Consider the following 16,184-nt stretch of genomic DNA (forward strand, 5'->3'; position numbering starts at 1 on the left):
TTTCTTTTAATATTCATAAAGAGTAAAACTTTTTTTCAAAATAAATAATATGACAGATAATCGTTTAGTTACTTCGACAACGTCATTAAATAAGTGTTACGTGCGTTTGCGTCAGGAAGGAGGCGACGCGTGTTTTTTATGCTGGTCGCCATGGAACTCAACGCCCAAGGAGTACCGATTTTTTTTTTTCCGGAGAACTTGGTTCCATAACGGATACGTGCAATATAACCTTTTTCGATATTTTCATTTTTTGATGTCTTGACTAAACTGTACAAGTACCGGTGTGTCGGTGCGAGAGCAGGAACTAGCACTGTCTGTTGGTAAGCTGCCTGCCTACCGGGAAATGCCGGTGGGGATACCAAGGCAATTTTTACTAGGCCAGAGTGCCCCACCTTTAGGTGCGAAGGTGCGCTGGCTGGACATCCCCACTTTCTGACTTTGTGTCACAATTCATGCTATGGTAGGCCGAGGCCGCATATAAATATCTACTTATTTAAAAAAAAACAAAAAACAAACTCATTTTGCAGATGACAGCTCCGGGAAAACCTTTGCTAAAAAAAATAAAAAGCTTTCGACTTACTTGATGGTCATCACGATTTAATAATTGCAAAGCATTGCAAAAATCATGCGAGATTAAACCGGCGCCACAAATTCCCCAACGCATTTTGTTGTGGTCGAAACAAAACGCAAACTGCAAAATAAACTACGACTGAACAACGACGACAACAACGCAGAAACGTTTTATTGGTTAGATAAGAAAATAATAAACTACGGATATTATCAAAAGTTCGTTTAACGAATAAGAACAAAAAATTAATTGCAAAAATAGATGTCGACAGATTGAATTTTTGGCAATTTTTTACGACGTGACCCACCCACAGGGATTGCCAAAATTCACCACAGAATTACCCCCCCCCATATGTAACAGTAACACGATGTAACTTTATTATAAGTTAATATTATCAATATAACTTTTGTACTATTTAAAAGAAGGGCAAAATAAACTAGTGATGATTTTTTTAAATTGTTTTCATCGAACGAAAATAATGAAATTGAGAGACGAAAATCGTGTTTACATAATTGGCACTTTAAAATAATGTTCCCATGTAGTAGACATTCCGAACGTGAAAACATAACCGAAATCTAGCAAAAATATTTTCGTTAAATTTTCGATACTTATCCATTTTAGAATAAAATTACATATAAAATGCAGTTTCCGTAAAATATGAGGGGAAATATTTTTTTTTTAATGCGTGCCCCCCCCCCATATTTATTATTTCGAAATTTGAACAAAATATTTTTTAATCTATCGAAATTTCTATTTATTATGAAACATAAGAGTTCAAATAAATAAAACATAAGCGCGCATGCCCCACCCAGCAGTCAGCACCAGTGCACCACCACCACCGCCGCCCCTCTACCAATGTAAAACAGAATTTTTGTGAAATGGTAAATGTCGGCGAGTTACTTACGGAAAAACGGTTAATTAAACTGCAGAAGCACCTGTTAAACTACACAAGTCCTATAATTGAATACCCCCCCCCAAAAAAAAAGAACGAAAAACATAAAAATATGTTTGGTGGTTATGTTTTTGTAAACCGCTCGTGAAAACTTTTTTTTTTTTAGATCAATTAAAAACCATTAAAACTACGTAAAATAGAATAAATAAATAAACCACTTTTTAAAAAAACAAAACAAAACTTTCTTCGAAATGACCGCTTAAATATTTCCGGCATGTCAAGATTCATACGCGATGTGATAAGACATCCCACTACACCCATTTGCACGCGAACGTATCATGTAAGAAAAACACTACTGAAGGCGGTGAAATGGCACAAAATAGTCCCACGGTTTAGGGGTTAACACTACGCAAACGGTAAATTTGCGGTGGGTTTGATTATTAGATTCGTTGTCAGCGACCTCGTATACCCCTAAAAATAAAAAATTAGAATGGTCGCTGTTCTGTTGTAGCGTAAGGTAACATTTACCAAATATTTTACCTAGCTAAGACGGGTATTAGATGTATGAAATAATTGTATCTTACTTAGGGTAGGTAATTTACAGCATGTATATGAAATAATTTTATCTTTGCAAAGACGGTGAATATACAACACATTTAAAATAATTTTACCTACACTAAGAAGGGTAATAAATACATATTGTGAGAAATTCACTAACCAACGCCATTTTGTTTGCCCGCCTAACATGATTTGCTAGATGGTGTTTGATTGGTTCAATTTGAATGCGCCAGTTAACGTCAATTTTGTATTACATGTGCATTATTTTTCAGTCTGAACAATGAACACGGAACGTTAAAGACTCACACAGCGGTGCTCTGTTAGAGAGTGCCAGGATTTTACCTTCATTGGACACCATGCAGTGAGTGGACGAAGGACATTTCTCTAAATACAGAAACAACATAATTGCTGAACTTATTTTACCCAATGAGGATATTCTACAGTGTTCGGCTTGATATATTTGATTATGGGAAATTATTCTTATTTCTTCTAGAGACCACGAGGTCCTAAAATATGCCGTATTGGGCGACAACATTCACGCTGTGTTCAACCAAGTACAACATGGATCTGTGGGAACCTTTCCTAGTCTCACACAAAAACACGCGTACACATCTCAAGCTATATTACTTGTCATATACATATGCGCACGTCCACACACATACATATATTGACGTTCGTGTATATACTCACATTCACGTGTATACACACATGCTAACGTACACACATACACGCGCACACAAGGACGTCACTTCCCCTTACAAAGGAAATCCACACATACGCAAAAGACCACTGGAAACAACTATAAAAGCAAGAGACCAGCTGTTTCCACCCCTTTTTTCGGACCAGCTTCCGAGGTGAGTAGTTGGCGTTTCGGCAGGCACACGTGCGTACCTCACGCCACTTGCTACCATGTAGGGCAAAAAGCTAACAGACCGTACGTACACTTTATATGCTTTCTCTCTCCATGGCCTGGATTGACATTTTCTCATTTTCTCTCTATACTACAACAGACTTTCCTCCACACCAGTAAACAGCCAGAGACGCACACCAAACTGGATTGACTTTCTCTCTTTACGACGATAGACTTTCCTTCTCACCAGTAAACAGCGAGAGACGCACGCCAAACTAAACATGTGTAGTAGTACCCTTTTCTTTCACTTGTTTCTTCACAAAATAAATCCTAGTTCGTTTAATTCAAGTAAACGCGTTGTTTGTTCCTTCCTCAAAGCAATTCATTTTTCCTTTCCCAATTCAAATCATTTTTCCTATTTTGTACGACTGGGGGATATGTATAATATACCCACCAGTCCACTACAGATCCTTCTAAAAGGAAGCCTGAACTAACATTCCCACAGAGGAATCATAACTAAAGGCTCCATTGCGTATGGATAGCAAATTCAGCCACTGTTTTTGCAAGGGACTTACCGTTAACCAAAGAACTTTCATTTCTGATACATCTTGAATAAAATTTGAGTTTTAAAGGTATGGCTTTTGTTTGTGGAGTTTCATTTGCTATCTGCAGGGAGGAAATTGGGTGTGTAGGGAAGAAATTTCTTGCATCCCATTTTTTTGCAAAAACAAGCCAGGTTAGATTCTCGTTTTTAATGCAAATATCTAGAATCATTTTAAGCGCTAGTAACAAAAAAAATAAATATATTTATAAATTCTTGATTTAAGACGAGCAGAAATTTTTTTTTTCCTCTTAATTGAAGAGATTAATGATAAGACTAGTAAGAAATTCGGCTAAGTTCAAGGACTACACATCGTGAATTGAGTATAAAGTGAAAAGGGCAGAATAATCTGTTAGGCAGGAGGGTAGTCAAGCTCAATAAATGTCTGGGTCACTATTATATTTTTGTTTATTGCCTTTTATTACATCTTTTTTTTCTTTTTTAATTTTTTTTTTTTTTCAGAAAAAGGGAGACATATCATGAGGAACTAATTAGGGTTTACACAGTCTTGAGGGGTGTCTGTAACTTTGCCCTGAATAAAAAAGCCATGATCCCACACATGTTTATTGTATTTCATCGATTACCATCCACATATAAATAATAATGAAACAGTTTTTGCTTAAAACGACAGATTAAAAAAAAATCGATCTGTTGACTATCTTAATAAGCACCAAAAAAAAAAAAAAAAAAGTATTCATGAACTTCTGGTCTCCCTGTTTTGTTTTTTTCTCACTCACATGACCCTATTCCAGATTTGTAGCTGAGAGCCGGCATTGATAGACTTTTTTTTTTTTTTTTTTTTTTTTTTTTTACCAAAACGCGCATAAACAATGTTTTTAACCTATTTCAAACTGATATAAATTATTGCACAGTAAAATTAAATTAAAACAAAAACAATTTGGGTGTTTGTGTATCAATCATGATCGTTGTTGGCATATCGTATGTTATCGACAATGCTGGGCTGTTGTAGAACAGGGAGAAACAAACAGTATTTCTCACGATCCTGGTCATAGCGTGAATGGTGGTGTGGACATTGCGTCTAATTGATAGCAAAGGGATTGCACCTTTTACCAATCAAGATCAGATCACATTCTTCAAACACGAAGATCAAATGTGATAAAGATTACATTCTACAGTTTTTGAAAGAAGGTGGGTACAAACAGTAAGCTTGTGTGTACAAAGAGGAGTCACATGTGGTGCACAAAGTTCCTGGTTTTGTCAGATGCCAACCCTTTGGCTAAGTTTTTAGTTTCTAAATTTTAAGGGTGTACAACTTTTGTTTTTCCTACAATTAGAGGTTCCCAAATGCTATTAATTTCTAAGCTTCGTCTGCTTGGTAATTTTTTTTTTTTTTTTTTAGCATATGTGCTGCTTCTTTGAGTTGCCTGAATCTCCATCTTACATCTGTCAATTAATCCCTGGGTTCATAGTTTGATTGCTCTATTTGATCTCTAGAATTTTTCTAAGGCATTTGGAATCAAACGCATCATATTTCTTCTCTTGACTAATTTGGAGATGCCAAGTTTCACGTCCATATAGCAGTGTGGACAAGACATTGTTATAAAATCTTCATTTAGATCTGAAAGTGAATTTTCCATTTTTACAGATCTTACAAAACTGGTTAAATACTACAGAGGTCTAATTATATTTTTAGTATTGTTTTGCTTTTCTTTTTAAATTTTATTCTGTGTGAAGCGTAACAACTTATTACTTTTTTTTTTTTTTGTGAAAATGTGTATAACAATCAGAAAGTTTGTTTAGTTTTGATCCAAAGAACAAATATTCAAGAGGGGAAGGGGCGGACGTATCAGATGAGTCCGCCTATTTTTTCTGCAATGTCTTTTATTCCAGTTCAATGTCATCCACATCATATTTAACACCAAGCTGTTGACGAATTTCATCCATCATTGACATGATTGCTATCGATTCAGAATGTGGAAACAATGGACATTCCAAATTTCCTGAAATTAAAGAAACATTTGAATAAGATACCATGGATACTATTCTATATTTCGTTTACATGAAAGTTTATGGTCATATATATATATATATATATATATATATATCATAATTCTTTTTGTCTGTCTGTCTAGCCTTTACATTTTTTCTTAGAAACTACCAAGTCGATCTGGCTGAAATATTGTGTGAACCTTCATGATAAGGTACAACAAGCTAAGAATTATGACATCTATTCAATGCACAGATAAGAATAAACATAATGATAGTCAGTAGGGCATAATGAATCACAGATTTCTTTTATTAAAGAAATTCCTATGCTTTTCTTTCTGGAAATACCAGATTCGGAAAGTGCTACTGGTTGACTTGTTGAAATTTTTATCATGAAGTTGTCTCATCTGTTACTTAAAGAAAAGAACTTGGGCTTGGAAAACATCAACAAAAAATGAGATTGTCTCCCTATTGAAGCATTACTGAAATAGTTACCTAAGATCAATTACTTTCCACAGTGGGGGCATAATGGGTCACCTCCAGTTTTTATGGAAAAGGAAGACACTGATTCGGCTCCCTCGTGGCAAGTATAGTAAGTAACTTGAATAGATTTGTAGTAATCAGTTTGTATTTATGTGTAGAGGTCGTGTTTATGACATTTGTGTAGAGGTCGTGTTTATGTCATTTGTGTAGAGGTCGTGTTTATGTCATTTGTGTAGAGGTTGTGTATTATTCTATATTTTGCTTAGCTATGTTATGGAATGTTCCACATTTATCCTTTTAAAGTCTTGTTATAGTAAGAGGAGCATTTCAAGAATAATGCTTTTTTATTTTTTTTTTACTCTGCCCAAATGGATCAGAGGAGATTACAAATTGCATTGTTATGATGATTGAACTTATGCATTATCTTTCTGTTGCAGTGAAACTCTTAATTAACACCTGTCATGAACATGCATCGGAAGCAGAAATGCGTCATTGAATTCTTGGTAAAAGTGTATTGAGAATGGTGGTGACAATGTAGAAAAATAAATTCTGGAGCAGAAAAGGTTGCTTGTTTCTATGATTTCAGTCTTATTTTCATAGGTCTTCAATGTTTTGAGTTAAAAAAAAAGTGGGGGCTTTACTTTTGGAACGACACTTGTAGTATTACTTATAAATATAAAACCTGTTGTTATGTTGAAACTGCTAATCATCTTTTGTTTCGACAAAATGGAGGTTTTATTTAAGAAACACAATGCTGACTCATTATGCCCCATCACCTAAAGAATTTGACCAATTTGCATACTTTTGGCTTTTCATAATTATTAATATAAAATTTTTTAATTAATATTAATACAAATAATAATAATACTATATTAATATAACATTTTATATTAATGAAAGCCAAGTAGTATGTAAATGGCTAAAATTTTTAATTGAAATTCTCATTCCACTGTAGTTATGCAGATTATTTTTAAAGCAGAAAAAAAAGCTAAAATAGTTTTTGCACATAAAGTACCTTCAATGGGTGAGATAGTAAACGTTCATCAAATGTGTTGAAAAGGTAGTAAAAAAAAAAAATGAAAAAAGTCGGTATTGTACAGTTTAGTCAAGACATTAAAACATGAAAATATCTAAAAAGGTTATATTGTATGAATCCGTTTTGAACTGAAGATCTCTGAAAACAAATTTCACTTAATTTGATCGAGTAGTTTTTTTTTTTTTTTACAGCGGAAAAACAAATTTTTATTAGAGCGCGTTGAAGGCAGACATCTTGGATTTGTTCTAAATTTTTGCGTGGAGTTTAGAAGCGTCACGGGGAGATAACTCCAGTTAAAGCGCCGACACTCCCTCCCCATCTTTAATACTAGCTTTTCTTCCTAAAAAATTGAACCTTTTGCTCGGTATCATAACAAATTGTTTTTTCGCTGTAAAACAAAAAGTACTTGATGAAATTAAGTGAAATTTTTTCTGGAGAACTTCATTCCATAATGGATACGTACAATTTAAACTTTTTTTTTTTTTTTTTTTTTCAATATTTTCACTTTTTAATGTCTTGATTAAACTGTACAAGTACCAAAAAGTCATTAAAAGTTAAAACAGTTAAAAAAAATTTTACTAGTAAAAAGGAGAAAAAGTAACGGATTATTTTAAAATCAATTAATGCCAGTCAAAACATTAAACTACGATAGAGGCATCATATTATTTCGATTCTTCCGATAATGTCCTCGTCTTGAGTGTCATTTTTATGACGTTTTGGTCGATGTAAACTCTGACCTTCAGGTATACCTTGTCGAACTTTGAACTCGGAAATCCTTTAATTTAGATGGGATACTCCTGAAGAAGGTCGGAGGTTACATTGACTGAAACATTGTGAAAACAACATTCAAGATGAAAACAGTAGTTTGAATAATCCAAATGATATGAATAACCAATTCTCATCATCCATAAAATTCAGAAACATGATATAGAGTTGTTCATTAGTTATAAAAAAAGCTTCCTCTGTTTTATCTAGTGCATGATATATGCATTCAGAGATGTTCGTTAAAACATCCATTTGCTGAACTCCATACTGTTGTTCAGAAAGAAGCTTTGTATTTAAAAGATGGCAAATGAGTGCTTGTTTGATTAAAGCCTCAAAGATTTTAGTGAAGACAGGAGAAAATTGATAGGATGATAATAAAGTGGGTCAGTTCTTTCGTCAGAATTCTTGAATACTGGTACAACAGAGATAGCTTTACAGCTATCTGGGAAACAAGACTCTACTAGGCATTTGTTGAAAGGTTTGGAGAGGACAGGGACTAGCTCAGTGGAGCATTTCTTAATTGATATAGCAGGGATAAGATCAGGCTCACACACCTTGGAGGTTTCTAGATTTTTTATAATATCATAGACATAGGGAAATTTGGAGAGTGGTTTGAAAGATCTAAGGTAGACTTGGAGGCAAAAATCGCTGGGGAAGCAGATCAGCTTTCTCAGTTGTCATACAAGTGACATCATGGTTGTTGTATAATGAGGCAATTGTTGATTGTTCATTATTTACTACACAATTATAAATTTTCTTTTGTTTTTCATTATAAATTTATTTTTGTTTTTTGTCTAAAACTTAATTTTTTATTGCTGTACTAAAGAAAAAGGAGTAAAACTAAACTTTATAGATCTTAACAAATTCAGATAAATAAAATGGCACAGGAAAAAAAAATGATGTGGATACATAAGGAAAATGGTGCAAGTTAAAATATAGTTGAAAACACATCGTGCTGTAATCAAATCATGAGATATAATATATAAATGGAAAATATTAAAGTTTTTCAACTTAAAAAGAAAATTATATTTACATTTAAAAGTAGAAGACTCTTTGTCTACCCCCCCCCCGCACACACACCTCATAATAAAATATTACTTTTCAGGTTATTAGGCAGTTTTAAAATCAAAACTGCAAATTCAACATAGAATCCGTAACTATCAAAATCAGGAAAAATATAGAAAGAGTCCAATCACACACACACAAACGCATGCACATTTTATATATAAGCATTTATAGCTCTAGCATTACACTCTTGAGCTCTCTAAATTAACTTTGTGTTATTAATATTTGAATACAAAATTGAAAAATTTTATTTGAATAGCATATATATCTATTATAATAGTTGTATTCCTAACTGTTTGTTCACAATTTGATTAATATGTACAAAAAATATACTGTTTCTCAAATTAATTTTCATACTGAAGACGGACTTTTATACACTTTTATTCCAACATGATCTATATACACTATTCATTCAAAGGAAATCTACATTCAAGAACTAATCTCATTTGCATATTACATTAAAGAAAATCTATTTTAATAATTATCTCCATGTTATTAAAACTAATTAGTTAAAAATACGTTTTACTTGTTCCATTTAGAAATATTATCTAAAGTTGATTTATTTAATTTACTTTTAATTTATATTTAATTTAATTATTATTAACTGACATCAATTGCGTTTAAAACCGAAGGAATCTTTATTTCAGCTATGAAAGCATTTGATTTCCATAGATGAAGATGGATGTGTTTTTTTATGCTTCCATAAATGTGGTCCACTCTCAGGAAAATTGTAACAAGATATTTAGTCTATCTTGAATAATATATCACTAAACTCTCTGTAAGGCAATATGCTTCGACCTGGCAATATATATATATATATATATATATATATATATATATAGAGAGAGAGAGAGAGAGAGAGAGAGAGAGTAGTAAGTTATGAAAATGTATATGGCGATTTTAAGCTACACAGAATATTCCGCATTTCATCCTCGTAAGAATTTGTCAGGCTTATATATATATATATATATACTAGCAGTTCAGCTCGGCTTTGCTTGGGCCCTATGTACTGTTCATAACTTCATGTGCATATGTATATATATATTAAAATTTTTTATTCATGTCCAGGTAACCTACATCTAAAATTTCAAGTGTTTAGACCCAAACTTGACGGAGGAGTTTGGTAGAGTCTGCAAAGGTCAACTGTTTCAACTTTGACCTCTTGCAAGTCAAATTTTTGTGTAAAAACTGATTAAAAAGCTTGCTGCATGTCTAAATACCCCTTATGTAAAATTTCAAATGTTTAGACCCAAAATTGGCTGAATAGTTTGCTAGAAAACACAAAGGTCAAATCTTTTGTACTTTGAGCCCTTGGCAGCCAAATTTTCGACCAAAAATCGATTAAAAAGGTTGCCCTATGTCTGAATATACTATGTAAAATTTCAAATGTTTAGACCGAAAATTGGCTGAGAGGTCAAATTTTTTAAAAACTTTGACCCCTTAACATTTATTGTTTTGGGCTCAAATCAAGTTAAAAAGTTTGATCCATGTTCAAATAACCTATTTCTAAAATTTCAAGTGTTTAGACCCAAGATTGGTAGAGGAGTTTGGTAGAGTTTTCAAAGGTCAAATCATTAAACTTTGACAGACAAATTTCTGGCCGAAAACCAATTAAAAAGATTTTTTCCAAATCTCAATACCCCTTATGTCAAATCTCGAGTCTGTAGACTGAAAATTGACAGTAGTTTGGTAGGGAAATGTACACACACAGAGATAGTTTCACTTTATATATATATATATATATATATATATATATATATATGAGAGAGAGAGAGAGAATGAGAAAATGTTTTGGAATTGCATGGTTTATCATTGAAAGACATGTTATAAAATATTCTAATATTATTGATTGCTACTTACATCCATTGTATGCGTATTACAAAAATAGAACAATAAAGACAACCATGTTTGACATGTGTTGCAAATATAAATAATTGAATGCTGAAACAAAGAATTTAGACAATAGAAGAATCGGTGAATCAATTGCAAAGGCTAACGATCGTCAAAGAGACTTTTGTTTTGAAGATGACTTCACAGAATCGGATAATTATGATGCATATCTACACCTTTTAGTTTAAGGAGATAAAAAAAATAAACCGGAAAAATATTGATTGAGAATATAAAAAAAAATTTTTTTGCTAATATTTGTCATAACAAATCTAATGATAAAAGCCGTCTAATTCATTAGTGGTAGAGGTACCTTTAATTCGATTGATAACAATGAGCTGTTATCTCTTCTGTACTTATATATAAAACATACTTTGTGTCTGCAGGTTTGAGTTAGTTCCTTATGGGCTCCAAAATGACTGGGCTGATCTTTTTTTTCTAATTCCACACAAATGTACTTTATGTACCTGGGAGTGTACTTAAATAGTAAGTTGTATTGGAATGTTTCTGATAAGTATTGAAAATTGATAATTGAAAAAAATCTTATTAAAGAATAATCAATTCAATTTTGAATAAAGTTAACACCCTTTTACAGCATAACATCACAAGTGTATTTAAGGAATTTTATCACCACATTATCAGAAGGGTCTAGTGTATAAAATCAACAGTAGGTTCTTTGATAAGACGAGCACATTAATGTTTGTTTAGAGCACAATTGGACCATGATGCTTGACTTTTGCATTTTTAATTTTAATTAAAGTCATTATATAAAAATAATTTAATAAAATCAACAGTAGGTTCACTACAGTACAAGGTAGACTACAATATATTATGAACCAAGTCATTGATGGGTGATTGCACTGATAATAAATATTGGATTGACTGATTTCTGTAAAAAAAACAAAAAAAAAACTACTTGATGAAATTAAGTGAAATTTTTTTTCCGGAGAACTTTGTTCCATAACGGATACATACAATTTAAACTTTTTTCAATATTTTCATTTTTAATGTCTTGACTAAACTGTACAAGTACCGAATCTTCTGATCACTAATATACACATACATATATATATATATATATATATATATATATATGTGTGTGTGTGCATAATTTTATTCCATGACTTAATTATACTGTAACATAACCATGATTTCATACCTTTCTCATCAACATTAGTACTTAATTGACCACAACAAATACCATTTGATTTAAATTCAGCATTGCCATTGGCCACAATCTTAGCCAATCAGGCACCTCCAAATAAAAGCTTCTTTTAAGTCTTTTTCTGGAATGCATTAGAAGAATGCTATTCACAAGATTCCAAGATATCCAAATTTATATAGCAAAGGATTCCTCTGATATTCTCAACCATAATTCTTAAGGATTTAATTTTAGATAAGGGACTCTGTTTTATCACTTGGAATCTCAACGGGAAACAGACTCAGCATGTCCAAGTTGGTTATTAAAGAGGATTTCATGGAAATATCCGTGATCAGATCAACAGATTGGAATTCTATTCTCTTAATGACACGTTTCCTCGTAAATGATTGAACATTCTTCCAACAAACTGGTCCGTGTAAAAACTGTACAGAATCCCTAATATCTACAATTTTTAAGAATACAACGCATGATTTGAGAAAGCCTGCCACTTACCAATGTTAAATGAAATTGTTTGAACAATGTCAGAAAGTAAAGGTCAGAAATTTTATCTGCATTTTATCAAGAGTTAAAACAAAAAATAAAAACTTTGTTTAGTTCATGTATTAAATAGTTGCTCATCAATATGCTAGTATATGCAGGATTTGAATCCTTCATTTGATAGTACAGTTATATATAGCCATGCTGATGACAGTGAACATGAAACATGTCTGTGAATAATAAAAAGGATATATCAAATGGGACTAAAGAATATTGGTAGATTTATAGCTTTTAACGATGTTTGAAAAAGGGTCACCATTTCGGTCGGCCCCCTTTTTGGGGCACCTCCGACATTAGAGAGAAAAAACAAGAGTGCTGAAAAAGAACGGTTGTGGAAAAGAAAACATCGGTTATAATTAAGTGTGATGAGACTTTAAGATTGATGATGTTTTATAAAGGTTTCCAAGATATAGGGGTACAAAGAGGATGGTACATTTCTTTGATAAAAGTTTTTACCCAGGGAAACCGATCCGTCACGTGTTGATGCTTCTATTGTTTCCGCATGTCTGAGATTTCTTCTTTGTATCTCCCTCCAACACAATCCTCTATTCCGATTGGCTGAAACCTCAGGTGACATTGAAAGGAAGGGAAAAGAAAAGTAGGGAGAAAGAAAGAAATAAGGGAAGCATACCGTAGCAGCATCATAGTAGTAGTTCACTACAGATTCATTACATCAGAATATATGAACTTCAAGATTTGAAGATGGAGTATAACATAAAATGAAATTTGATGTCATATTTCCCTAAATCTGTAACTTAGCTCCCTTCTCTTCTGATGAGAAGCATTATGCTTTGAAATGTGGAAGTATAAAGAGCATTTATAACCAGTCTTTCTATATGTTTTTCCTTATTAAACTGGCAAATAAATTCATATATGCCTATACTTATTTTATTTTGCCTTATATATATATATATATATATATATATATATATATATATATATACATACTAGCAGTTCAGCTCTGCTTTGCTTGGGCCCTATGTACTGTTTATAACTTTATATGCATATGTATACATATATTAAAAAGTTTGACTCATGTTCAGGTAACCTACATCTAAAATTTCAAGCGTTTAGACCGAAAATTGGCAGAAGAGTTTGGTAGAGTCTGCAAAGGTCAACTGTTTCAACTTTGACCTCTTGGCAGCCAAATTTTTACCCAAAAACTGATTAAAAAGCTTGCTGCATGTCTGAATATCCTTTATGTCAAATTTCAAATATTTAGACCCAAAATTGGCTTAACAGTTTGCTAGAGACCACAAAGATCAAATTTCTTTAACTTTGACTCCTTGGCAGCCAAATTTTTGTAAAATTTCAAATGTTTAGACCAAAAATTGGCTGAGTAATTTGGTAGAGGCTGCAGAGGTCAATTTCTATTTAACTTTGACTCCAATTTTGACCCTTTAACATTTATTGTTTTAGGCTCAAATCAAATGAAAAAGTTTGATCCATCATCAAGTAACGTACATCTAAAATTTCAAGTGTTTGGACCCAAAATTGGCAGAGGAGTTTGAGAGAGTTTTCAAAGGTCAAATCGTTGAACTTTGACCCCTTGACAGTCAAATTTCTGGCCAAAAACTGATGAAAAAGATTTTCTCAAATCTCAATACTCCTTATGTCAAATCTTAAGTCTGTAAACTGAAAATTGACAGAGTAGTTTGGTAGACACTTTACGGAAATTTAATCCTGTGCGGTTGTGGTGAGAAAACCAAAAAGCTGTTAGGAGATGCTATTAGATCTGAAAGTCAGGGGAAGATTTGAATAGACGTACTGGTCTCAGAAACAGAATATGTGCGACACTGTTGGCCTTTCAGCTTCCATGGGCTCTAATGAATGGGAAAAGGTATCTCTTTTTCGGGAATAAGGTCAGCTGCAGTGGTCAAAAGTACGGCACAATCATGTTGACACACTGGTTCTCGCCAGATCACCGAAGTTAAGCAACATTGGGCCTGGCCAGTACCAGATGGGTGACCATTTGGGAAGGCTAGGTACTGTATGTACCTTCTGGGAAGGTTGGGCGTAGAGCCAGCACCCTCACCCCAAAAAAATAACTAGGTCGCTACAAAAGCATCTACAAAGTTGTAGATGGCCTATGTGTCTCCAGGGGATCAAGGCTATGACAGTGGTCAAAATATGTGGTGGGATGGGGGAATTTGCTGGAGACAATTTAGGCCAAAGAGGAAGATAAAGGTGAGAAGAAGAAAGAAAGGGACTAAGCTATTTATGTGTTGGGAAATCTTTGCATGGTGGTAGTATGGGAACTGGGGCAAGATTATACAAAGACATTTTGGGCTTCGACAAGAGATAAATGAAACCAGAATCTCAAGTTGATCAAAAATAACTAAATTGGGTTAAGTATAACAAGTTTGGTAGTAATTGAAAACAACTATATGTTGACATTAGCAAGAATAGATTTTAAATTAAAAGGGTAACAGGGAAGAAGAGTCTTCTAAGAGTTCGAAGGCAGTTCAACGCTGAGGAATGAGGAAGGGCGATGACTTGGTTGGCATGACAACTTATCGCTGTAAAAAAACAATAATTAGGGCAATGGGGGGAGCAAAGCAGGGAGACAACAACAACTAATTATGCACACACACACACACACTAAATTTAAACTACATCATTACAATCAGTCCAATTTTTTCCCAACCTTCTCCTCCGAACGTACTTCAAATCTTATTTGAATACTTAAAACTCATACAAAACGCTTTAGACAACTCGACACATTTGAAACAGATGCATGCATTTTTGTCAGAATCAATAAGTGAGAAATAAACCTGAAGAGAAAAGAGCTAACTAGGACGCTCATTTCATTTTTGACTGAGATAGTGACAGGTTCACTGAAAAATCCCAATCAAATAAGATAATATATTCATACTTGTTTCTAAATGTATAACGAATGGTCAGACAAACACTGCTGTCTAACGTAGAATAGATCCCCCAGCATTTTCTCCCTTTACTGGCCCTTTTTTTCGGGGGAGGGGACATCTTTCAGACACATAACCAGGAGAGGAATTATCTCCTTGTCCACAATCCATACTTAGCTACCTTCATCATGACCATCAGTGCAGTTTTCTAGCTCATGAGGCATCTTGACTTTTTAGACAACACCGTTAAAATATCTACAGCAGAACCGACTTGCCTAAATAAATATTGTTGGTCAGAAAGAAGTTGGCATTTACAAGATAGTGGACTAGTGCTTGATTTAAAGACTCAAAGATTTTAATGAAGAGAAGCAGAAGATTGATGAGACGATAATTGAGCAGGTCAGTTCTTTCACCACGATTCTTGAATACTGGTACAACGGAGGCTTTCTGGAGACAGTATAGAAACTAATCCACAAAATAAATTTCTGTATTTTATTGCTTTTGATATTTTTGTAGGCCGAGCTGAGAGACATTAATGAAAAAAAATATTATATAAATAATTTTGCATTTCTAAATTATGAAGGGCTTTTTATTGTAGTTTAAAAATTATGAAGGGCTTTTTATTGTAGTTTAAAAATTATGAAGGGCTTTTTACTGTAGTTTAAAAATTATGAAGGGCTTTTTTATTGTAGTTTAAAAATTATGAAGGGCTTTTTATTGTAGTTTAAAAATTATGAAGGGCTTTTTATTGTAGTGTAAAAATTATGAAGGTCATTTTTTGTAGTGTAAAACTTATGAAGGTCTTTTTATTGTAGTTTAAAAACTATGAAGGTCTTTTTATGGTAGTTTAAAAATTATGAAGATCTTTTATTGTAGTTTAAAAATTATGAAGGGCTTTTTATTGTAGTGTAAAAATTATGAAGAGCTATTTATTGTAGTGTAAAAATTATGAAAGTGATAGTGAGAAGT

General features: G+C 33.0%; 2 protein-coding genes across 2 annotated transcripts in view; both read right to left on the reverse strand.

Moving 5' to 3' along the window:
* Positions 1-1,307, reverse strand: part of LOC145260297 (trans-1,2-dihydrobenzene-1,2-diol dehydrogenase-like) — a 53,450-nt gene extending 52,143 nt beyond the window's left edge. The window contains exon 1 of the mRNA XM_080118154.1: positions 581-1,307. Coding sequence (XP_079974280.1) covers positions 581-664 — 84 coding nt within the window. The 5' untranslated portion in view covers positions 665-1,307. The remainder of the gene's footprint in view (positions 1-580) is intronic.
* A 3,804-nt stretch (positions 1,308-5,111) lies between these two features.
* The window catches only part of LOC145260288 (trans-1,2-dihydrobenzene-1,2-diol dehydrogenase-like), a 48,024-nt gene continuing 36,951 nt past the window's right edge, over positions 5,112-16,184 (reverse strand). The window contains exon 8 of the mRNA XM_080118143.1: positions 5,112-5,430. Coding sequence (XP_079974269.1) covers positions 5,312-5,430 — 119 coding nt within the window. The 3' untranslated portion in view covers positions 5,112-5,311. The remainder of the gene's footprint in view (positions 5,431-16,184) is intronic.

The sequence above is a fragment of the Euprymna scolopes genome, chromosome 3, assembly GCF_053919585.1.
Source record: "Euprymna scolopes isolate OS-2025 chromosome 3, ASM5391958v1, whole genome shotgun sequence".
NCBI lineage: Eukaryota > Metazoa > Mollusca > Cephalopoda > Sepiida > Sepiolidae > Euprymna > Euprymna scolopes.